Source organism: Rhinoraja longicauda, chromosome 4 (genome assembly GCF_053455715.1).
Source record: "Rhinoraja longicauda isolate Sanriku21f chromosome 4, sRhiLon1.1, whole genome shotgun sequence".
NCBI classification, from domain to species: domain Eukaryota; kingdom Metazoa; phylum Chordata; class Chondrichthyes; order Rajiformes; family Arhynchobatidae; genus Rhinoraja; species Rhinoraja longicauda.
The window spans coordinates 44,288,141-44,312,989 of NC_135956.1; the positions used below are offsets into that span (position 1 = coordinate 44,288,141).

General features: G+C 39.5%; 1 protein-coding gene across 1 annotated transcript in view; it reads right to left on the reverse strand.

The window, feature by feature from the left end:
• Window positions 1-24,849, reverse strand: part of eif3eb (eukaryotic translation initiation factor 3, subunit E, b) — a 150,674-nt gene that overhangs the window by 27,590 nt on the left and 98,235 nt on the right. The window contains exons 9-10 of the mRNA XM_078397625.1: window positions 23,208-23,309; window positions 2,322-2,431 (exon numbers count right to left, since the gene is read on the reverse strand). Coding sequence (XP_078253751.1) covers window positions 2,322-2,431; window positions 23,208-23,309 — 212 coding nt within the window. The remainder of the gene's footprint in view (window positions 1-2,321; window positions 2,432-23,207; window positions 23,310-24,849) is intronic.

Here is a 24,849-nt window from a genome sequence, read left to right on the forward strand (position 1 = left end):
TGCAACTTTTCAGCAAAAAAAGTATGCACGCCAAATGCGCGTAGGCGTTGCGCTACATTCATGTGTGAAAACCGATTATTATTTCCAACAGTCTGTAGTTCTTGGACTACATGTACAATGTTAGGCCTATCATGAGTATATTCTGCTATTTATAGAAAGGTTATTGAACAGAAATACTTTTTACAACACAACAAAAAATAATTTTGTTTTGTTTTCTCTATTTTGTTTTTTCCTTACACAAAATGAATGACTAAGTTAAGAAAGAGTTTCATTTAAAACTGCACATACCTAATTTCATTGAAGACATACTTGCTCCAGTGGTCTTCAACAGCAAATCACAACAGTCCATGTCCCCCCCACCCCCCACTACCCTCCCCCCCGCCCGCACCCCCCTCCCCACCACCAACTCTACCCCCACTCCCGACTCCCCCCTCCTTTCCCCCCGATTTCCGGCCCCCCCACCCCCGACTCCCCACCCACTCCCGCCTATCCCCCTACTCCCCTCTCCCCCCCACGCCCGCCCTCCCGACCTTTTCCCCCCCACCTCCACTCCCCTCCTCCCTTCCTCCAACCCCCACTCCCCCCTCCCCTGCACCCCATCCCCTCTCAACATCAACGGGCCTCGCGAGGCGAGGCTAGCGGTGGGGCGAGGCGAGCAGCGAGGTATGTGTTTTGCGGAGAAATGTGATGTGAAATTGGAATGGCAGAAATGAAATAAGAAAGCGGAAACTTTCCGCCAAATTCGGAAGGGTTGGGAGGTCTGCTTATACCTGCATTAAGGAAAGATTTAAACACATCTGAGCAATTACAAACACCTGTGAAGCCACGTCCCAAACATTATGATGCCCTGAAATGGGGGGACTATGTTTAAAGACAACTGTAATTTCTACACGGTGAAACCAAAAATGTATAAAAATACCCTTTAATAAAATCTGACAATGTGCACTTTATCACATGTGATTTTTTCTATTACAAATCTCAAATTAGGGAGTACAGAGGCAAATAAATAAATGATGGGTCTTTGCCTCAAACATTATGGAGGGCACTGTAGGTGTCAAAACAAGCCAATGCCAATACACACACACACACACAAAGCTGTACGCGCACACACGCACACACACACACACGTTCTTAAGGGCACTTCTGGAAAACATCTAGTAAGCATCAGAAAAATTTCCCAATAAAAAGGTAAAAGTGCTTCATGTTTTGATTTAAACCGTCCCACTATCTATATATTCTATAAAAATGACAGAATGACATTCACTGTTCTTTTTGGGATTTCAGTCTGTGATCAAAAATGAATGATTCATTGCCATCTCGTCCACAGGTGGTGGTGGGGAGAAATAAGCCTACACTCCACCAGTCCTAAGGCTCAATCTGCCACGGTGCAATTTTTAACTATCACCATGGTACAACAGATTTCACACTTAGATTTAAATTTAACTATTACACATTGATACATTTGAATATATCAATCACAGCCATCATATATATGTTCGCTCATTGACTCTAACTTGACAAATCTGGTCATCAATAACTAGGTTGTGTGCAGTAGCTGTAATGGAAACACTATACATGCTGCTTAGATTCCATTTATATAGCCTCCTCTCTTGGAAAAGCATTGAGCAGCAATATTTAAGTGTTTCTCTAAAACTAATTCCAACCAATATCATTAATTTCATATAACTGCTAAATTAGACATTTGTTGAAGTGTCAGTCCCAAATCAGTTCCAGAGGAAACTGGAAAATCACAAGCTTGACCCAAATTTATATTTGTATTAAATAAGTATGAGATTGGTGCATTAAGCAACCGGGGATCTCCAATAAACCTCAATTCAAATGTAGAACATGAATTTGAATTCTGTCAAACGCCACTGGTTCAGAAATTATTTGATCAGAAAAGCCTTGAATCTACACCGAAAACTAGCAATTATCCCCACAAAATTTACACATTGGAATCCATGACCACTGTCAGTTAATTTGGATCACCATCAGTGGAATTCTTCTATTGACAGGAGAGTACTATTAAGCATTATTCAAAAGATTGCCTCTCCCTGGATTCTGTGAGACATATTTCCAGGAAAAATTGTGCTGGAAAATTGAAAACGATAGAACACATACTTGAGCAGGCAAAATTTGTGGTGTAAGAAACAGATGCACGTTTCAGGTCCAAAACCCTTTGTCAGATCTAGTAAAGAACAGTTTCCAATTCCTTTCTAGTTTTGATGAAAAATCTTGGACCCGAAACATCAACCTACAAGATAACACTTTAAGAAGCTGCTTCTATTGTATAAGTTGATGTGATTAAGAGATGTATTTACCTGATGCTAATACACTGATGAATGCGACAAAATGTTTCAAAGATAAAAAGACGAGCATTCTCTATGAAGTCCTCGAGGCAGGCCACCAAGAAGAAGTCATTCACAAGCACCTGGAATGAGAATATATATGAAAATAGTTAATCCCAAAATAAACCATTAAAATAGCATTTCATGTCATGTGATCGACACAGCCAGCTCTTACTACATTTATCGCAAGCTGCAAAACATCCTAACATGAAATCATCCTCCCTTGGGGAAAATAAGCAGAAAAAAAAACAAAACTTTCAACATAGCAGCATTACACTGAAAGGGTTAGAGAAACTGCAGGTGCTGGAGACACAAATGGAAAAATGGCAAGAGGTTAGCCAGCAAAAACACATCTGTTGGCAGATCTATTAAATTTGGAAACACTGTAAGAGTTCTGCTCTTAGTAGAGCTAGCAGTTAATTCTTCCTTCCATATTGCAGTTCCTATTAACTGCCCAATTACCTTACATTGTATCTCATCTGTTTCCCAATGAACTTGAGTTTCTATTATGTCTGTGATTTAGTTCACATGGGGTTTTCTTAGCTGTGTTTGATATCCAAAATATCGTGGGGAAAAAACAGCATCAGCCATTACAGGCAATTTAATCTAATACTCATACTTGAAATTATGGCAGAGCAGGAAATGAGCCAACAAATTGTTAATAAATAATTCTGACCATATTCCCTACTGTGACGTTATAACAGACTTTCATAATATCTAAATATGCTCAGAATATTATATGAATGTTTAAGTAAACTATTAACTCACAAAAAAATTATAATCTGCAATTTCACCTAGTCCCCAGGTAATGATTTGGTGAGCAACACATTTCCAACAGACATCTACAGTTTCAAGTTGCCATTTTGGCTGTGAACTGCCTATTATCAATCCAAGGCAAGCAATCTTCCCTGGAGGTAGACATTGCACTTTGTTTATTGTACTGATGCGCTACAAAGTTGAGAACTATATTCTGCATTCTGTATCTTCCTCTTTGCTCTACATATCTCGAGTTTGACTTGATTGTATTTATGTATGGTATATCTGACTGTTTGGAAAACATGCAAAACAAAACTTTTCACTGTACCTCGGCACATGCGACAATAATAAACCTAAACAGTAAATTGGAATATTGTTCTGTACTTGTTCTGATTTTTACATTGATTCAGCCTCCAAGAAAATCTGATACACTATGATCTGAAGGGACCCTTTTTCACCCAGAGAGTGGCGAGTACCTGGAATGTACTGCATGGAAGAATGGTGGAAGCACTGGAGAAGATAGAAATTAATTTTAGGTGTAGGGCCCACTTTACAATGATAGAACATTTGAGTCACAACACAAAAACAGACCAACCATCAAATATTAATTTGCACTAATTCTACACTAATCCCATTTTATTTTCCTTACATTATTCTAACACTTCACCTCTACACTCGGGGCACTATACGGTGGTCAATTAATCAACCAATCAGCACATGTCTGGAATGTAGAACAAATTCAGAACATGTTATGGACTTATGAATTCTGAATTCCACTGTTCTCTTTTCTTCACCCATGTGGATGACTTCACATTTTCCACATTGTTTCATCTGCCATGCAATTATCCTTCCACATCTCCACCAGGGCATCTCATTATTCTCCTCATAGATTTAACAGCAATCTCATTTTGTACCAGCATTAAATTTGGACCCCATCATTCAAATCATTGACGCAAATAGTGAACAGCAGAGGTTCCGTCCCAACCTGTTTTCTGACTGCTTATCAATTATCAATCTGGGTCAATATATTCCCACAATGTCACATGATGATTTAAAATAAATATATGATGTTTTACTGAAGGTCTTCTGAAATTCCAAAGAGACAATGTACATTGGTTGCCTTTTATTTAGCCTGCTAGCTGCTGCTCAGGAATTGTCAAATGCGATTTTCTTTCCACAAGTTCATGCTGACTTTGCCAAACTTAATTTTTTTCAAGTGCCCTGTTATCATTCCCTTAACAAGTCATTCCAGCATTTCCCTAATAATGCCCGGCTACTAGGTTTATTGTACCTTATTTTCCCTCTCCCTCTTTTCCGAAATAATGGGGTTATCTTTGCCACCTTTCAATCTAAGAACTGTACTAGAGGCTGTGGAATGTTGGAAGATGGCATTCACGATCTCCACAGCTGCCTCCTTTAAAAGTCTAAGATGATAGTCATTATGTTCTGGGTAGTTAAAGGGCTTGTGATCTCATTAATCCCTTCTGTACATGTATTTTCTAAAACTGATTCACTCATTCCAGACTGGTTGTACTCCATTATTTTATGGAGACAATCATGATGGATCATAACGGTGCCGTATGGGAGTAACCATATAGAGTACTAAAATGTTTTAGGATCGTTTCCCCGAAATAGTGTTTAAAGAAAGTGTGGCATTATTGCAGTGTCTGTACATTAACACCGTGAACATAAAAGCAAATGTTATTTGGAGACAATTGGAATTGTTTTTCAACCATTAACATCCGTTGCTTATCACTTGCTACAGGCAGGTTTTTGCATGATTGTATTCAGGTTAATTTGACACGAAGTTAAGTCAGCAGAATACCCGTGCCTCTGTCAAAGGGTACAATCATTGAATGCAGGAAATTGGTAGTATTGACGGCTCAGTAAGGAACGCTTTGCTAATACCAACATCTGCTCTAAATTTATAGGTGCTCACAGTCTCAGTATAGTGGCTGCCCAGCTGTACTCCTGATTTAGTTAACCATTTATTTAACTGAGATAGAATACAAAAAAAGATACCGAGTTACATTTTCAATTAATCAGGGTTAAAGTTCATCATAAATCAGTCAATAAAGAGATCGTAGAAGAACTTAGACAAGAAAAAAAATTCATCTGATTAGAAATAAATGATCACATTAGTTACAGTGTGCAGAATAAGTGGCTTAATGGAGGAACGCCAAAATGCAATGACTTGATGCAATATGTAGGAAATAAATAACTGCCTATTGATTATAGCATAATATCATTATAGTATCATAAAATGGGCTAATATACAGATTTTAATAATTCCATAAAAAATAAATCTAGTATTTATTTTTATGGTATTCCAACTAAAATATTGCATCTAAATATCAGCAGTCACCACACTGCGTGCAGAGGCACAAAATGCACGTTACATTTTTGTTGAACTAATTCACTCTTTGGTAGGTGATATGGTGGATTATGATTTGCCAAAAGTTGTGGGTTGCTGCAGAACAGATTTCCCTGGAAAAGCAATTCAGTCCTAGACATTTGACAACAGCACTTTAATTAGCTGTGTGGTTTATAAGTATTGGTGCTCTGCCTCTCTCCAGCCATGAGTAAGGAACAAAAAATTGCAGGTGTTGGAATCTGGGAGAACAAACAATCTGCTAGAGGGGAGTAACACAAGTATTTGCTATCGCTGAAAGGTACTGCCGCATTGATCAGTAAACAAATGCAAGGGCAGGGAGATGCCTTATCCTTAGCTTACTTCAGGAGGATCCAGCTGCTTTTTAATATATTCCTCAGTATACCAATGCACCATATGCATCTCCACATCAGTAGATGGTGCTGACCCTGACCTTCTAGTCACCTGTCACCTTAATAGCTTCTACAACTTTGACCTCAATTTTTGCCTCTTACACTGTTCCAATGAATCTCATCATAAGCTGAGGATCAGTCCTTCATCTTCCAACTCGGCACGTTAAAGCCTCAGGATTCAAGCCACAGAAATTTGATTGTTATTTCCTCTCCTCTAGTGATATTTCACATTTCATTTGTTGTGTGCTATTTACATTTGGAAAGTGGTGAAATCATTGGACAAAGTCAGCATGGATTTATGAAAGGTAAATCATGTCTGACGAATCTTATAGAATTTTTCGAGGATGTAACTAGTAGAGTGGATAAGCAAGAAACAGTGGATGTGTTATATCTGGACTTCCAGAGGCTTTCGACAAGGTCCCACATAAGAGATTAGTATGCAAACTTAAAGCACACGGTATTGTGGGTTCAGTATTGATGTGGATAGACAACTGGCTGGCAGACAGGAAGCAAAGAGTAGGAATAAACGGGTCCTTTTCAGAATGGCAGGCAGTGACTAGTGGGGTACCGCAAGGCTCAGTGCTGGGACCCCAGCTATCTACAATATATATTAATGATTTGGACGAGGGGATTGAATGCAACATCTCCAAGTTTGCGGATGACACGAAGCTGGGGGGCAGTGTTAGCTGTGAGGAGGATGCTAGGAGGCTGCAACGTGACTTGGATAGGTTAGGTGAGTGGGCAAATGCATGGCAGATGCAGTATAATGTGGATAAATGTGAGGTTATCCACTTTGTTGGCAAGAACAGGAAAGCAGACTATTATCTGAATGGTGGCTGATTAGGAGAAGGGGAGATGCAACGAGACCTGGGTGTCGTGGTACACCAGTCATTGAAAGTAGGCATGCAGGTGCAGCAGGCAGTGAAGAAAGCGAATGGTATGTTGGCATTCATAGCAAGGGGATTTGAGTATAGGAGCAGGGAAGTTCTGCTGCAGTTGTACAGGGCATTGGTGAGACCACACCTGGAGTATTGCGTACAGTTTTTGTCTCCTAATATGAGGAAAGACATTCTTGCCATAGAGAGAGTACAGAGAAGGTTCACCAGATTGATTCCTGAGATGGCAGGACTTTCAAATGAAGAAAGACTGGATAGACTCGGCTTGTACTCGCTGGAATTTAGAAGATTGAGGGGGGATCTTATAGAAACTTACAAAATTCTTAAGGGGTTGGACAGGCTAGATGCAGGAAGATTGTTCCCGATGTTGGTGAAGTCCAGAACAAGGGGTCACAGTTTAAGGATAAGGGGGAAGTCTTTTAGGACCAAGATGAGAATTTTTTTTTTCACACAGAGAGTGGTGAATCTGTGGAATTCTCTGCCACAGAAGGTAGTTGAGGCCAGTTCATTGGCTATATTTAAGAGGGAGTTAGATGTGGTCCTTGTGGCTAAAGGGATCAGGAGGTATGGCGAGAAGGCAGGTACGGGATACTGAGTTGGATGATCAGCCATGATCATATTGAATGGCGGTGCAGGCTCGAAGGGCCGAATGGCCGAATGGCCTACTCCTGCACCTATTTTCTATGTTTCTATGTTACAATCACCCAGACACACCTTCTTTTACTCTGAACCTTTACCACTCTCTGTCGGGCAGCATCCCCAACATTGTCATTCACTTTTTGCTCATCGCTATTCCATTCCAGACCTTGCCTTTTGTTCTCTTTGTCACTTTTTCCTCTTTTTTTGCTGGTTAATTTTGTCCAATTTTTAATTTTTGCCAGTTTTTCAAAAGTTGATCGTCCAAATACATTAATTTGTATTTCCCTCTCCAGAGATGCTGCCTAATCTGTCGAATATTTCATGCATTTTCCTTTTTTATTACAAATTTTCAGCATCTTTAGGATTTTACATTTAGAGATTTATTTGACTAACAACAATATTAAAAAGATAGCGAAAAAGGGATAGATCTTCCATGGCTGATAACGGAAAAAAGTATGCAGTAGTTGAATGACCCTCTCTGGTAATTAAACATGCTATTTCACATTTGTTGTGTCTAATTTTGCAAAAAATACTACCCAAACTATCCATAAATAGATTTAAGCATGCTCATAAGCCTGATCAACGAGAATGTGAGTAACTGCCAACATTTAATATTGTGTGCAAAGGATACATTATGCTGTTCTATACAACAATCTGACAGAGATGAATCATTAAAATGACCAAAGACTCCAACATATTTTAATAACTGAAAATAGTTATTGCTCATCACAACTATTTATTTTTTGGCATCTACCTAAAAGTAACTTCACAGAAATATTATTCAACTAAATAACGAGAGGCTCTGATATGAATCAACCCAATTCTACAGAATACCACTGACCCCACATAAAGGCACTCGTGAATCAAGCTCCCAATTACAGTGGCCATTTACAGTATTGAACTGTAGAAATCTGCTTACAAACACCTACAAGGAATATGAGGAAAATCATTAACATACCTGATTCACTTAGCTCTCACTCATTTTAGAATCATGAAAGCATTCTTATTTCTTGCTTTCATCTTTTGCCAGTATAAGAATTAGTTATGATCATAATTAAAATCAGCTGAATTCAACACTGCGTTAAAGTGGAAAATAATTACTTCCTTTCTTTTGCCTACACTCTATTTTCCTTTTATATCAACTGTATATTGATTATTGTGAGATGGTTTGTGGGCACAAAGAAACCAGATTATCCACAATCATGGCAAGTATTCTAAGTATGCAAACAGTAGTATATTACCGATTGCATAATCATTTATATTGGTTTCTTTCTCCTTAGTATGTGTAATTTGGGCATCACCATTTCATATTATTTAATTGAATGTGGAATGATATAGGAAGAACAAAGTATACTTCATCTTATGTGGCAGCAGTGACAAGGAAATCATACATTTCTTCATATTATTTCCTGTCTGAAGTATGTTTGTGCAGGCAGAGTAAAGCACTGAAACTAACAGTCATATTAGGGGATGACCTAATTATCAGCTGAAAGTGGCAGAGGAGATGCAGATTGTCAATTAAATAATAGAACAGCAAGATAACTGATAACATTTAGTACATTATTGTCTGACCATCCAACGCTCAAGTGTCAAAATCATGAGTGATTGACAATGATCCTGGATGCACTTGCATATATATGCTCGAAAAGTGTTACTAGCTTAAAATATTCAGCAGGTTACATAAATTTGTGCCCCATTTCTGAAGATCTATACTCATCTCCTCAAGTGCTACAATTTCTATTCCAACCACCCACATGAGTCTCTTCCATCAAAGATTAATTTATCACTTATGATTAATGAAGCGCACCATTCATTCACCAGACATTATTTAAAAATCCTCAAATTATCCAAAGTCTACTCTTCCTAAAGATCTTCTTGAATTTTTCTTCAAAGAGGCTTTAAACTGAGAATTGATCATGAAGATACTTTCAAGCATCTCAATATCTGTCACTGGATAAGATCCACAAAACCTTTTCAAACTAAGAATTAACCAAGTTAATCTAAAACAACAAAGTGCCATGCTTTCTTTCAAAGTGAACTGGCCTGCATATCTTCTCAAGTACACTTGTTTTTCAGACATGGACGTTGGCTATAACTTCTATAAGTTCTAATTTTTTAGAAAATACAAGCCAAATTAGGAGATTCATTAAAAATAAGGACACCATAATTTATAAATGGAATCTTAAAAGTCAGGAGCCAATGTAAGATTCTGAAAATAGGATCTAATGTTGTGGTGTTTTTGCCCCTGTCCAGAAAGATTCGATCAGCTGAAAATAGCATTTTGCAAGGGTTCCCTTTGTGCATTAGGCATGTTATTCAAACATAATTAAAAGTCAAATACCCTTTCAAAAATTCAATTTGAAAAAGTACTCGTGAACATTGTTTAGATGGACAATGAATAAGATATTGCAAGGAGCACAATTATTAATCCTCTAACAATGCAGATTTATTATTCTACGTGAAAAGATATCGGAGGAAAAAGCAAGTTTTAAAACATGCAAGGGTCACATCTCTTGCTGCTTAAATACAGGCATTTGAAGTTCGACTTTAAATGGGTGCTTTGCACACGAAACATTTGATTCAGTCTGGAAAACGCACTACCTGCAGTTGAGAACGATGAACAGTGCACTCTTCTAATTTTCAGTGCTTCATCATTGGTTGTTGCCTTGGCTCGTTGAAATTCCCTCCCCAAAACTCAATGCGTCTCATAGAAACATAGAAAATAGGTGCAGGAGTAGGCCATTCGGCCCTTTGAGCCTGCACCACCATTCAATATGATCATGGCTGATCATCCAACTCAGTATCCTGTACCTGCCTTCTGAATGCATTCAAGAGAGAGCTAGATAGAGCTCTTAAGGATAGCGGAGTCAGGGGGTATGGGGAGAAGGCAGGAACGGGGTACTGATTGGGAATGATCAGCCATGATCATATTGAATGGCGGTGCTGGCTCGTAGGGCCGAATGGCCTCCTCCTGCACCTATTGTCGATTGTCTCCATACCCCCTGATCCCTTTAGCCACAAGGGCCACATCTAACTCCCTCTTAAATATAGCCAATGAACTGGCCTCAACTACCTTCTGTGGCAGAGAATTCCACAGATTCACCACTCTCTGTGTGAAAAAAAAACCTTTCTCATCTCGGTCCTAAAAGACCCCCCTTATCCTTAAACTGTGACCCCTCGTTCTGGACTTCCCCAACATCGGGAACATCTTCCTGCATCTAGCTCTTAAGAATTTTGTAAGTCTCTTACTTTCTTCTTAACCTTTCTTAAAATTCATTAAGCTTTTGGTATTTAGCATAGTTTCTCCATGTGTCAGCGTTAACTTTTATTTAAGATGGCTCCAATGTTCCTTGGGACATTCTAAAACCATAATAAAAATACAACTTGTTGATTGATGAGAAAATGGTACAAGGAAACTGCCAATTTTAATATAGGCAGGCTAATGCTTGCCAATGCCAAAATACATTCAAGTAATTAGTATAAAAATATTTGTTTGATATGTTTAAATCCTATTACCTTTGACCCTTAAAGTTTTACTAGGAAGATGCCAAACAATACCCTGCACTTCATAACTCATTACAGATAACTGACTGTTATCCGATAGGAACCAATGTATCAAGCACTTAAAGATATATAAAATAAGAGGGAATAACCTTTCTGGGTAAGTTAAAATAACTGATATTGATTCCACTCAGTTAACAGCAAAGTTATATATATTCAAGTTTAGTTTCAAAGTAGTACTCTTAAATGAGGACCATTTCCTCGAAGCACATGATAAATTGCTTGGAATTCTTATCACACTACAAAATCTAGTGCTCTCGGGCAAGGTTATTCAGTTTTCAACATCCAGAACAATTTGCATTGAAACAACTTGTATTTACATTTCCTTTCAACATCTTGATGTCCCTCTGAAGTTCCTATGAAGCAGTTTGTACTGTAATGCTGGAAACTCTGCAGCCCATTCTGTACAGTAAGCTTCCACAAAAACGAATGCAATTATAAGAATTTATCATATTTAATAATGAATATTCAACAAGTCATAAGGGATAACTTCTCTGTTCTTTGAAATGGTGTCATGGGATCTTTGAACATTCATCTAAATGGTCAGTTTTGTCTTGGTTTAGTGTCCCATCAAGGGTGCGTCTTGAATGGTACAGTATTTCAATTAAAAAAAAACTGGGGCACCAATCCTTCTAATTCATGAACGGTGATCATGTGGATTGAGCAGGAAGGCATTTGAAACACAAAATAATAAGGAGGTACTTACTGCACATGCTGTAAATCTTAAAATCGCTAAATTTTAGAAGCACTCAGGTCAGTCTGCATCTAAGGAAAGGTGGAGGTGCTAATATTTCAGATCACTGAATGTGTATCTGAACTGAGACATCACTCATGAACTATTGAGTCACTTGAGCATCTGTAGTTATTGAAGTTAACTATATGCAATACAACAAAAACTCGAACCAAACTCTCTCAGGACTGCTGCAGAAAGGGCAATAACTTGAGTTAACTTCCGTCACATTGTCTCACAAAATTACAATAAACATTTAAAGACTTTTGGGAATATAGAAAACTGGTTGCTAGTTGCATGATATAAAAGACCACAGTCTGATATCCAGTGAAGGCATCAGGCTCACTGTAAAAGCTCTCAGCAGATTGCAATAGGCAAATTCCCAAACTAAACAGACAATAGGTGGAGTAGGCCATTCGGCCCTTTGAGCCAGCACCGCCATTCAATGTGATCATGGGTGATCATCCACAATCAGTACCCCGTTCCTGCCCTCTCCCCATACCCCCTGATTCCGCTATCCTTAAGAGCTCTATCTAACTCTCTCTTGAAAGCATCCAGAGAATTGGCCTCCACTCCCTTCTGAGGCAAAGGATTCCACAGATTTACAACTCTGAATGAGATTTCCTCGTCTCCGTTCTAAATGGCCTACCCCTTATTCTTAAACTGTGGCCCCTGGTTCTGGACTCCCCCAACATTGGGAACATATTTCCTGCCTCTAGCATGTCCAATCCCTTAATAATCTTATATGTTTCAATAAGATCCCCTCATCCTTCTAAATTCCCGTGTATACAAGCGCAGTCGCTCCAGTCTCTCAACATACGATAATCCCGCCATTCGGGAATTAACCTTGTGAACCTACGCTGCACTCCCTCAATAGCAAGAATGTCCTTCCTCAAATTTGGAGACCAAAACTGCACACAGTACTCCAGGTGTGCTCTCACTAGGGCCCTGTACAACTGCAGAAGGACCTCTTTGCTTCTATACTCAACTCCTCTTGTCATGAGGCCAACATGCCATTAGCTTCCTTCACTGCCTGCTGTACCTGCAAAGGGCATACAAATATCTTGGATGACATTTCAGACCATTGTAGTAGGATAATAGTAATTTAATTGAAAACACAATGTTGTTCTCAAATAAAAATTAAGCTATAAAATCAATGCATGGTGTTAATTTTAAGACTGAAATTCAGTTCTGCTCGTTTCAAGGCCCATTAAGATGAAAATGTCACCTGATAGATGTACAAATTATTACTCTTCTCACTGCCTCACTGCCAGCCATCGCCATCTCTGTACCCAAGATCCCAGAATATTATTCAGTAAAATAAGTGAACCATAACATTCACATTTCCATCACATGACACTGCAGCCTATATGTATTAAATGGGGAAACATATTTGGCTGGGCATATTTTACAAGGCAATAATAAAGTAACATAATTTAACTTAATTAAATTATGGCATAAAATGCACAATCTTGACATTTATTAGAACTATTCCACTGCTATTGAACAGTTGCCCCAGAACCAATTTGGAGCTACTCCAATTAACATTACAGTTTTTTAACTTGTAGCTTCTATAAGCTGACAGTTCTTTGAATTTACTGATGGAATTTGAAGACCTCGGTGTTGTTTTGGGGGCAGAAGAGATTCACCATTTAAAAAATATATTTAAAATAAAACAGGCTGGTGGTGAGAACTCTACAAATTAACATTTCCACTACATAAACCTTACCTTCAATACCAATTAGTGAAAATAAAATGTTTCAGCAACCCTTTCCAGTTCTCCACCACTTTGGTTAATCCTATTGCTATTGAAAGATATACAGTGCCCTCCATAATGGTTGGGACAACGACTTATCATTTATTTATTTGCCTCTGTACTCCACAATTTGAGATTTGTAATAGAAAAAAAATCACATATGGTTAAAGTGCACAATGTCAGATTTTAATAAAGGCCATTTTAATACATTTTGGTTTCACCATGTAGAAATTACAGCAGTGTTTTTACATAGTCCCCCCATTTCGGGGCACCATAATGTTTGGGACCCAGTAATGTCAAGTAAATGAAAGTAGTCATGTTTAGTATTTTGTTGCATATCCTTTGCATGCAATGACTGCTTGAAGTCTGTGATTCATGGACATCACCAGTTGCTGGGTGTCTTCTCTGGTGATGCTCTGCCAGGCCTGTATTGCAGCCATCTTTAGCTTATACTTGTTTTGGGCGCTAGTCACCTTCGGTTTTCTCTTCAGCATACTGTATAAAGGCATGCTCAATTGGGTTCAGATCGGGTAATTGACTTGACCACTCAAGAATTTACCAATTTTTAGCTTTGAAAAACTCCTTTGTTGCTTTAGCAGTATGTTTGGGATCAATGTCTTGCTGTAGAATTAACCGCCGGCCAATGAGTTTGGAGGCATTTGTTTGAACGTGAGCAGATAGGATGTGTCTATACACTTCAGAATTCATTATGCTACTACCATCAGCAGTTGTATCATCAATGAAGCTAAGTGAGCCAGTACCTTCAGCAGCCATACATGCCCAGGCCACAACACCCCCACCACCATGTTTCACAGATGAGGTGGTATGCTTTGGATCTTGGGCAGTTCCTTCTTTCCTCCATACTTTGCTCTTGCTATCACTCTGATATAAGTTAATCTTCGTCTCATCTGTCCACAAGACCTTTTTCCAGAACTGTGGTTGACTCTTTTATGTATCTCTTGACAAACTGTAACCTGGCCATCCTATTTTTGCAGCTAACCAGTGGTTTGCATCTTGCAGTGTAGCCTCTATATTTATAGACAATAGGTACAGGAGTAGGCCATTCGGCCCTTCGAGCCAGCACCGCCATTCAATGTGACCATGGCTGATCATTCACAATCAGTACCCCGTTCCTGCCCTCTCCCCATACTCCCCTGACTCCGCTATCATTAAGAGCTGTATCTAACTCTCTCTTGAAAGCATCCAGAGAATTGGTCTCCACTGCTTTCTGAGGCAGAGAATTCCACAGATTTACAACTCTCCGAGTGAAAAAGTTTTTCCTCATCTCCGTTCTAAATGGCCTACCCCTTATTCTTAAACTGTGGCCCCTGGTTCTGGACTCCCCCAACATTTCTGTTCATGAAGTCTTCTGTGGACAGTGGTCATTGACAAATCCACACCTGACTCCCGAAGAGTGTTTCTGATCTGTCGGACAGGTGTTTGGGGATTTGTCTTTATTATAGAGAGAATTCTTCTGTCATCAGCTGTGGAGGTCTTCCTTGGCCTGCCAGTCCCTTTGCGATTGGTAAACTCACCAGTGCTCTTTCTTTTTAATGATGTTCCAAACAGTTGATTTTGGTACGCCTAAGGTTTGGCTGATGTCTCCAACAGTTTTATTCTTGTTTCTCAAGAAGGCTGTTTATACATTGGCTTCATCAGTTATGGTATTGGGTGTAGCAGTTGGGATGCTATTTTACAAAAAGTTGGTGCGATTGCATTCGGAGTATTGTGTTCAGTTTTGATCACCCTGCCACAGGAAGGATGGTGTTAAGCTGAAAAGCGTGTAGTGAAGATTTGCGAGGATGTTGCCAGGACTTCGAGGACTTGAGCTATATAGAGAGGCTTGGCAGGCTAGGACCTTATTCCTTGGAGTACAGGAGGGTGAAGGGTGATCTTACAGAGGTGTATAAGATAACGAGGGGAACAAACAAGGTGAATGTGCAGATTATTTTACTTAGAATAGGGGAATCAAGAACGAGAGGATATAAGTTAAAGGAGAGAGGAGAAATATTTAATCAAATTTTTCATACAGTGGGTGGTGGGGATATGGAACGAGCTGCCAAAGGAGGTAGTTGAGGCAGGTACTGTAACATAATTGAAAAGACATTTGGACAGGTACATGTACAGGAAGGCTCTGAGGCATTTGGGCCAAATGCAGGCAGGTGGAACTTGGTTGGCATGGGCAAGTTGGGCCACAGAGCCTGTTTCTGTGCTGTATGACTCCAGGACCCTGAAGACACTTCTATTCCAAGACTACTAGGATTTCTAAGCAGCTTAAATGTTCATATCATTGACTTTAATTGTCATTTCCTTGACCTGCCTTTCAAAATATAATTGGCAACTAGATATCAGTAAATACATTTCAACAAAACTGCATTTCTTGTGCCTTGTATTTAAAGCTGATGATAAATAGATTGTATATTTTACTCGCCAACTCCCTCCCTCCAACATCGATGACTGCATTGGTGATGCCTGCTGCACCAGTGCTCTACTCGTGAATTTTACCACCTTTGCCACAAATCTCTCCTGCCCTCAATTTCACTTGGACCATTCTAACTAACGCCTGTCTCCCTTTTCTTGGTCTTTCCATTTCAGGGGACAAACTATCCACTGACATTTACTATAAATCACCCACTCCCACAGCTACCTGGAGGACACCTCCTCCCAAACCACGTCTTACACCATACTTCTCTCAGATTTCCATCTCTGTTCTTGAGCAGAGGCCTTTCACTCCAGGACATCTGAGATTTCCCCCTCTAACTGGAAATAGGACTTCCCCCGACTGTGGTTGGTGGAACACTCGCCTGCATCTGCTCCATTTCCTGCACCTCTGCCCTTTCCTCACAGCAAGGATTACCCTTATCCTTAGTGGTTACCTCACTAGCCTCTGCAACCAATACACAATTCTTTGATATTTCCACCAGCTTCAACAATATCTTGCCGCCAATCATATCTTCCCTCCCCACCTTTTTCAGTTTTCCATTAAGTAACTCTCACTACAATTTCCTGGTTCACTAATTCCTCCCTAGCCATCCCTCTTCCCAGCCACCAATCACCTGTGTTCTTTTTCCTTTCCCCTTTCTCACCCACTCCACCTGTCCCTCACCCATCCATTCCTCCCAATAGGTCCCATCCCCCAATGTTCCCATCTGCCCACTGATTTTTTTTGTTCCATGCTTCACCTTTCCTGTCCAATTCTATCATCTGCAGTTCTTTGTTGCCTCCACATAATCTCCTTGCTTCTGTCTCTATTTCCACCATTTACTTCCCTACTTTACTCCGTCTGCCAATCAGCCACTCTTCAGCTGGATCGCCAGTCCGAGCCTCAACCCTCACCCCTTTATACTGGTGATCTTTCCTCTACTCTTTCAGGCCAGGCATAGAGTTCTGATCAGAAACATCAACTGTCCATTTCTCTCCATAGACACTGCTCATCCCACTGAATTCCTACAGCATATAATTTGCTGTAGATTTAAATCTAAATTTCTGAAATAGAACTATTGTGAAACATTGATCAGAATCATCATTGCATATTATAGATTGAAAACCAACTTCACTGCAATGCCCACATAACTATGAATCCTGAAATCTGTGGATCTGACAAACTAATAGGAATATATTCACATGTACTGTAGAGTATACACAAAACATACCCTTATCGTGTGCTCAGTGGCAATTTAGGGTGGGTTACAAAACCTAGCCTTGGAAGTGGCTCTCACTCCCCCACAGTAGAAAGACTTTCTTCTTTAAAGGGAATTCCAACTATTGTTTCAAGATTCAGGTGCAAGATTTCAGTATTTAGTTTGGACTATTAGTTCAAAATGCTAGAACCACACCCAATTATTTACTCCCAGTGATCAAGGCAGTTTCACGATCATTGTGATATTCTATTAACTGTTCATTAAAAGTGCAAACCCATTGTCTATTTAATCGCACACAGGTTTGATGACTATAAAGCAGTGGTTTAGAAATACACTGAAATATCACAATTATTTTTTTTGTTACATTAGGTAATACGAACATTTAATGTTTTAGCACTTCATGCCAAATGAATCCTAATGGATTCAATCCAATTTACTCCTCAGCTTAATTGTTTGGGCAGTGTTTCCTTCCACACCCTTATTCAAGAATATTCATTGACATACCATGCACAAGAAATCAAGCATCAAAATCCCTCTGCACTTAGATAACAATCCTGATTAAGTGAAATATCTTGGTCTGTATCCCATATGTGCAGTGGGTTTGCCAAGGCCCTGGCAGATTTCTGCTAGGAGGGTAATTCTTGGCCCTGAATAGTCTCCAGCTCACCACAGATCCAGCTGGACCTACACCTCCTCCTGATGAATTTATAAATGAAGGCATCTTAATACAACAGTACTAGATACGACATTTCCACTAATCTGCTCAAACTATTCCGTTCCATCGAGAAATCAGTGTCAATAGTTTTTGTGCCAATTCAACCCATGCTTACAATCAGTGGCAATCCAGAGTGGCAATCCATCGTAAACAACTATCAGTTTGGTATCATTGGCCGACATCTGTTGGAGGCTGACGGTAAATCCCCAAGATGACAAACTGACCTCTGATCAGCTGATGAAGATTTTAAACTCACATCCAAAACAAAAAGCCTGGATGAACATCTCATGAAAAGCAACCATCTATACCAGAAAGAATAAGCCTGGGAAAATTAAGAATGAAATTCTAAAAAACAATGCAGGAATCTGCAAAACTTAGAATCACAGAGTGATACAGTGTGGAAACAGGCCCTTCGGCCCAACTTGCCCACACCGGCAAACATGTCCATACATCCACCACCCTTTGTGTGAAGACGTTACCCCTCAGATTCCTATTAAATCTTTTCCCCTTCACCTTAAACCTATGTCCTCTGGCCTTAACAATAAGATTACAGTAAAGTAAACATTTTTGATACCAATCAATCATTTTTGTGATACCAATCATTTCAACATTATCTTCACATAATGTAGGTATGAAAATTCAGTATCAAAATTCTGACATCAGAAATTAAGACCTTTTGTAAAATGTTTTTCCTTATTGTCAAAATTAAACTATGCCTCTGGTTTGCAAACAATGCTAATGTGGAATGCTCTGGAAGATTTTGACTTGGATCGGGAGGTTCATCCAAACAAATGCTGATTCATAATGGCAATCTTCTTGTAAAAACAGTAAAAAAATTGCTGTATGATCTCAAATGGTTGATATCGAAAGTGATCCCATCTGGATCAGACAGGGATAGGTAACTTTTTGAATGACCACATTTGAAAAAGCCTCAGACTAAATTTTCAAGATGCATAAAACTATCATCAATATACATCATCAGCATTAAAACACGGCCCTGACTGATCCCGTCTGTTTTTAGAGGTATATGGGTCAAATGGGATTAGCCTCACGAGACAGACATTTTGGTCAGAGTGAATGAGTTGGGCCGAAGAGCCTGTTACCATACTGTACAACACTATGACTCGACTTAATACTCCACTATTAAGTTATTGGCAACTTTCAAGTATTCAAGGTTTGCCCTCTGGTCTAATAATTGTTTCAGAAAACAGTCACATCCAGGGTCAAAATTCACTTTATTTTTACAGCATTTGAGCACGGTTTGCACGTTCCCCCTCTTGACCTAATTTTATTGATAAAGTAAGAATCAGTCTGAAAATCAAAATAGAATTTCATGAACAAATCTAGAAAATGTTAGATTTCTTGATTATGTCAGTTGTTGGCGGCACTGTGGCGCAGTGGTAGAGCAGCTGCCTTACAGCGCAGGTGACCTGAATTTGATTCTGACTAAGGGTGTTGTCTGGGTTTTCTCCTGGTGCTCCAGTTTCCTCCTAAATTCCAAAGATATGCAGGTTTATAAGTTGATTTGCTTCTGTAAATCGTCCATATTGTGAAGGATAGAAATAGTATTTAGGTGATTGTTGATTGGTACGGACTCAGTGGGCTGAAGGGCCTGTTTCCATACTGTACCTCTGAACTAAACCACCTCTTTTGAGCTTAATACTGCGACACCAGCATAAACAGAAAACACAGCAGTTTGCAAAGAATTAGTATTGCTAATTACTAGTATAATATTGTGAAAGCCATATATATTACAGAAATTTGGTATGGAACATTGTCACTTTCGTTGGTTAGGAGTTACGTTGTCAGAGTTTATAGGGCTGGAATTACAGACCCAACTCCGATTGTTTGAACGCCTTCGAAATATTTGAAGTGCCGATGAATGGAACACAAAATGCTCTCAACAATCTGCAATTGAGCACTTGGAACAATTAAAGGCCTGTTTCCAGCTGTATATATATGATATGATATGATATGAAAGCACAAATTCAAAATTACTGGCAATGCAATAGTTTTGTGGTGTCGGCATTCGGTCAGTGGCAAGTCAAGCTCATCACATGTGGTTGTAATACTTTGTGAAATGTGAACTAGTCTGCTGTTTGCCAAGCTGATTAGCATTAGGCATTGAGTCCAAGCAAATTATATGTCATAATAGCACCTCAACCTGGGGTAGCTAATGGAGGTCCACGACTACTAATACCACAATATTAGGTTGCAGTTATATCAAGATTTTTAATTCCCGTTGTATATATGCAGTCCAACTTATGAAATTTGTCAGAATTAACAATATTTAAAAAATTAGCAATTCCTAGGCAGGTTTAGTAGCCTTTAATGAAGCTGAAGGTGGATCAATAGCGCATGGGGAATGTTGGGAGTAAAATGATAGTAAAGGAAGAGGTAGCAATTGGGGTGGGGAGCATTGCACATAAAAATTGACAGCGAAATAGAATGGAGGTGGGAGGTACAATGAGCATCTTGTTGCAGCTGGCTGTGAAAATGATGTGGGTGTGAATCCATATGCTTGGATATGTATGGGAACCAACAATATAGCCAGGAATGATATCCTGCCAAGAGAGTTCAGGGAACCAGGTCCAAGCTCAAACTCAGAATCTCCTGAGAATTAATCTTTGGATTGACAGTGCCATATTGTCAAACACATGATGTTAAATATGTGGCTGGAAGGATTGTGTGTGAAACATTGGTTTAGCTTCATGGAACAGTGACACTAGATCTGGAGAGAAAATGCTATACTGTGAGGAAGGGCTCAACTTAAACTGGGTTGGGATCAGTGTCCTGACATATCATATAACTAGGGCAGTAAACAGGACACAAAGATTAAGTTGGGCTTGGGTTAGGGTTAATATGAAAGAATTTTAAAAAGTCAAGGAAGTATGATGAAATAAGAGAATGCTTAAATGTTTGTCCAAAGTCTGCTAATGAAATTAACTTAAGGCTGAGTGCAGCAAGAGGCAGAGGACCCAAAGGTAAAAGTGCAGTAGAGCTCAATGTCTCCTCTGGGAAAAAATAGAAACTAGTAAACCTAACATGATTACATTAGCATGAAGCATTCAAAACAAAATAGATTAATTTTAGATGAGGGAATAAAGGAAATAATTCATAATATGTAAAAAAATTCACAGGCTCCTCCTGAGAAATAAAAAATGAAAAATAGAAAATATGGTCCCACTGGGCCTAACCAGATGAGGATAAATGAAGATGCTGACAATGCTGCAGAAAAACTGTACATGCTTTGAGTGGAGGGTTTTATTTTTAAAGCATGGCCCAGAGATTAAGATAAACAAACAAGGCTAAATTAGATACTGGGTGATGCCACCAGCACTGGCTGCCTCGCCAACAGGCTGTCTGTCCTTTCTACTGTTTTTATTATTTTAAGTATGTGCTAAGATTGATCCCTGGGATGGCGGGACTGTCATATGAGGAAAGATTGAAAAGACTAGGCTTGTATTCACTGGAGTTTAGAAGGATGAGAGGGGATCTTATAGAGACATATAAAATTATAAAAGGACTGGACATGCTAGATGCAGGAAAAATGTTCCCAATGTTGGGCGAGTCCAGAACCAGGGGCCACAGTCTTAGAATAAAGGGGAGGCCATTTAAAACTGAGGTGAGAAGCAACTTTTTCACCTAGAGAGTTGTGAATTTGTGGAATTCTCTGCCACAGAGGGCAGTGGAGGCCAAATCACTGGATGGATTTAAGAGAGAGTTGGAATCAAGGGGCTTGTGGAATCAAGGGATATGGGGAGAAGGCAGGCACGGGTTATTGATTGTGGACGATCAGCAATGGTCACAATGAATGGTGGTGCTGGCTCGAAGGGCCGAATGGCCTCCTCCTGCACTTATTTTCTATGTTTCTATGTTAAAGTATGTTTTAGTGTTTCTTGGTTTGTTTTATGTGGGGGTTGGGGGGAATTGTGGGAAACTTTTTTTCAATCTCTTACCTCGACAGAGATGCGATTTTTCTCCGTATCGTATCTCCGTCCCCACTGCAGCCTAACATCATGGAATGGTGAGGCATTTCCTGGAGACCGGCCCGGCGCTTCAAGCCGCAGGCGCTGCGATCCTTTGCGAGGATTGACTATGGAGAGCTCCAAATGCCGGGCCTGTGGACTTGAGCACTGTGAAGCCTGCGGTCTCTGGTAAGAAGAGGCCAACTCGGGAGTTCTATGCTGCAGAGAGTGTTACAATCCGTACCGACGCCGGAGTTTCGATCATCCCGACACGAGGGCCTCGGACAGTCGGCGGCAGTGACTGCGGATGGTTCAACAGCCCTGACCGCAGGAGAACAAAGAGGAAGATGATTGAACTTTATTACCTTCCATCACAGTGAGGAATGTGGAATCCGCTGTGGTAGATGTTTTATGTTAAATTTTATTTTATGTGGCTGTGTGTCTTGTTGCTTTTTACTTAGTATAGCTGTATGGTAACTCAAATTTCACTGAACCTTAATTGGTACATGTGACAATTAAATTGAATCTTGAATAACAATATAACATTTGCCACCCTCCAGTCTGCTGGCATCTCAGCTGTGGCTAATGATATGTTTCAGTCAGAGCTCTTGCAATTTTTTTCTCTGGCTTTTTACAGGGTTCTTGAATAGGCCCCAGAGATTTATATACCTTCACATGTTTTAAGAAATATCTATGTATCAAAGAAGCAGTGACAGTGATTGTGGGTACAAGGAAACAGTCAATTTAAGGAGTGAGCAAGAAAGAAATCAGAATTCTTGGACAATTAGCTTAATATTAGTAGCAGGGAGAATGTTCGGATCTTGTATTGGGGAATGGTACAATGGCTATGTGCTCCTAGCATAGCTTTGTAATATAATACTCACACATTAAATACAGCAGCATTTTTTTCCTATGTTGCTATGAGAAGAAACCATGATAACCTTACCGTTCAATACAATTTATAAAAAAATACCAGAAGGAACTTCATTATACATCATGAGCCCAAATAGCTCACTCACCAGAGCATCCTGCTGAGTACCACTCACACTGGCAAAATTTGGATGGTGCAGTGAAGCTGTCGGGAACATATTCTGAACAAAGGACTGTCATGCTGTGTGGCCTGGTTTAAATGCATGTTCTGCCACTCAATTCTATTCCATGCTACCACAGCCAAAATTTCAGAAGAGTGAAGTAAAGGAAAGCTGGAGGTGTGTTAATGCATTTCCTAAATGTTAACAATCCCAAAAGCACTCTTGAAAACCAGTGAGCACACTCATTTACGACGCATTCTTCATAGAGGAGTTAAAATACATTTTTTTTTAAAAAAGATTGCAAACCACTCATGGCAGTGCTTTTGGCTAAGGATGTCCCATCTGGAATTAATAGTGCAACAAGCTTTGAAACAAAACTCACCGATTCGCACTCTCTGAGCTTCTTCTGAGCACCATCAAAATCAAAATTCACATACAGGCATTCCACAAATTCAGTAATCGGGTCTTTGTATGTGTAGGATTCCTGCAACAATCAAGAAATAAAATCATTTGAGTAATACTTGTAGCAGTAATTCATCATGAAATCCTGTAGATTTACTCATCATTACCAGGTGGGTTTCTAAGCCGACTTTGAAATAATTTCAAATTAAGAACATCAAAACAGGATGGCATGATACACCTTTACATGGTACAAGGTTCTTCAAGTGTGATCAATTCCTTTTCAGAGCCATTAAGGACAAGAAAAATCAATTGTTCGAGTTCACATGAAATCTATTCCAGGATTATTTAGCTGGCTGTACAAACAGTAAATCTCACACAAAGTTAATTGTTAGCTATTAAAATATTAATAACCCAGACTGCAAATACAAAACAGCATACAGTTCAGTACAGTTATTTTAAGTATGAAAACTGTCAATAGATTTTATTTTCCAAATAATCAGCCCACAATAGTAAATATTTAATAAAGCATACTTTTGGGGTTATGATTGTTCCAGATTGCTTTTGTTATGAAGACTTCAAATCTTGCAAATTTAAAATGAACTGGATGTCTGGTTCGTGAATCCAACCTTTTGTTGGCTCATGGGCAGCACACACTTACATGACATACACTCAATGATCCTTGTGTGCCATGGCAGCAAATTCACAAATTGCCTGTTGTCTGGGCAGGAAGGAGAAACTGCAGTTACTCACATTCTTTTTGGAAGTGTAAAAGTGTGGATATCAGTACCAAAGCCACTAACTCTGGGTGCATCCAATCACTCTCTGGGCCACCTCATGAGTTTATAGATAGGGAACAGAACATGCTTGATACTTTCCAGGTAGTGAAACCCCAAATAAGCATAAAACCCATTAACAGAAATATGCCATTTTAATTCCCCTTCCCATACAATTTCCTTGCCCATCAGATTCAAGAATCAGCAGGCTTCTATTCTCCATTTATTGCCTTCCAGCCTCATGTTTTCTCCATCCCACCCTTCGCTTCCTCACCTGACTGTTATTTACCAATCCCCTCCTTATCTGTAACCATCTATTGCTTGCTAGCTCTCGCCCCATCCCTCCCCTCATCTCTATTACTGGCGACTTCCCCACTATCCTTTCTGTCTGGTTTAAGGTCTTGACCTGGTAAGTTGATTGTCCATTGCCCTCCACAAATGCTGCCTGACCTGCTGCTGCATTCCTCCAGCTGTTCATCCTTTATTTGCATCTATTCTATACCCAATTAGCTAGCTCACCCTATACCCCATGTGATCTAACTTTACAAACCAGACTACTGTACAAGACCTTGCTAAAGTTCATGTTTATATTGTTCACCACATTGTGCTCGTCAATTTTCTTAGTCACCTCTTCAAAAAAGCTTCAGGTCTATTGAACCACCCGCACTCCCACCCAGCTTTTGTATCATCAGCAAACTTAGGTATATTATTCCTGGTCCCCAATATAATTGATATAGTTGATATTGACTGTGATCAATCAGGGATCTACTGCCAATTTTGAAGGCACCTGACTAGACACAGTCCCACAACTCAAAAATAACCTGATCTTTCCTGCTCTGTTTTTGCTAA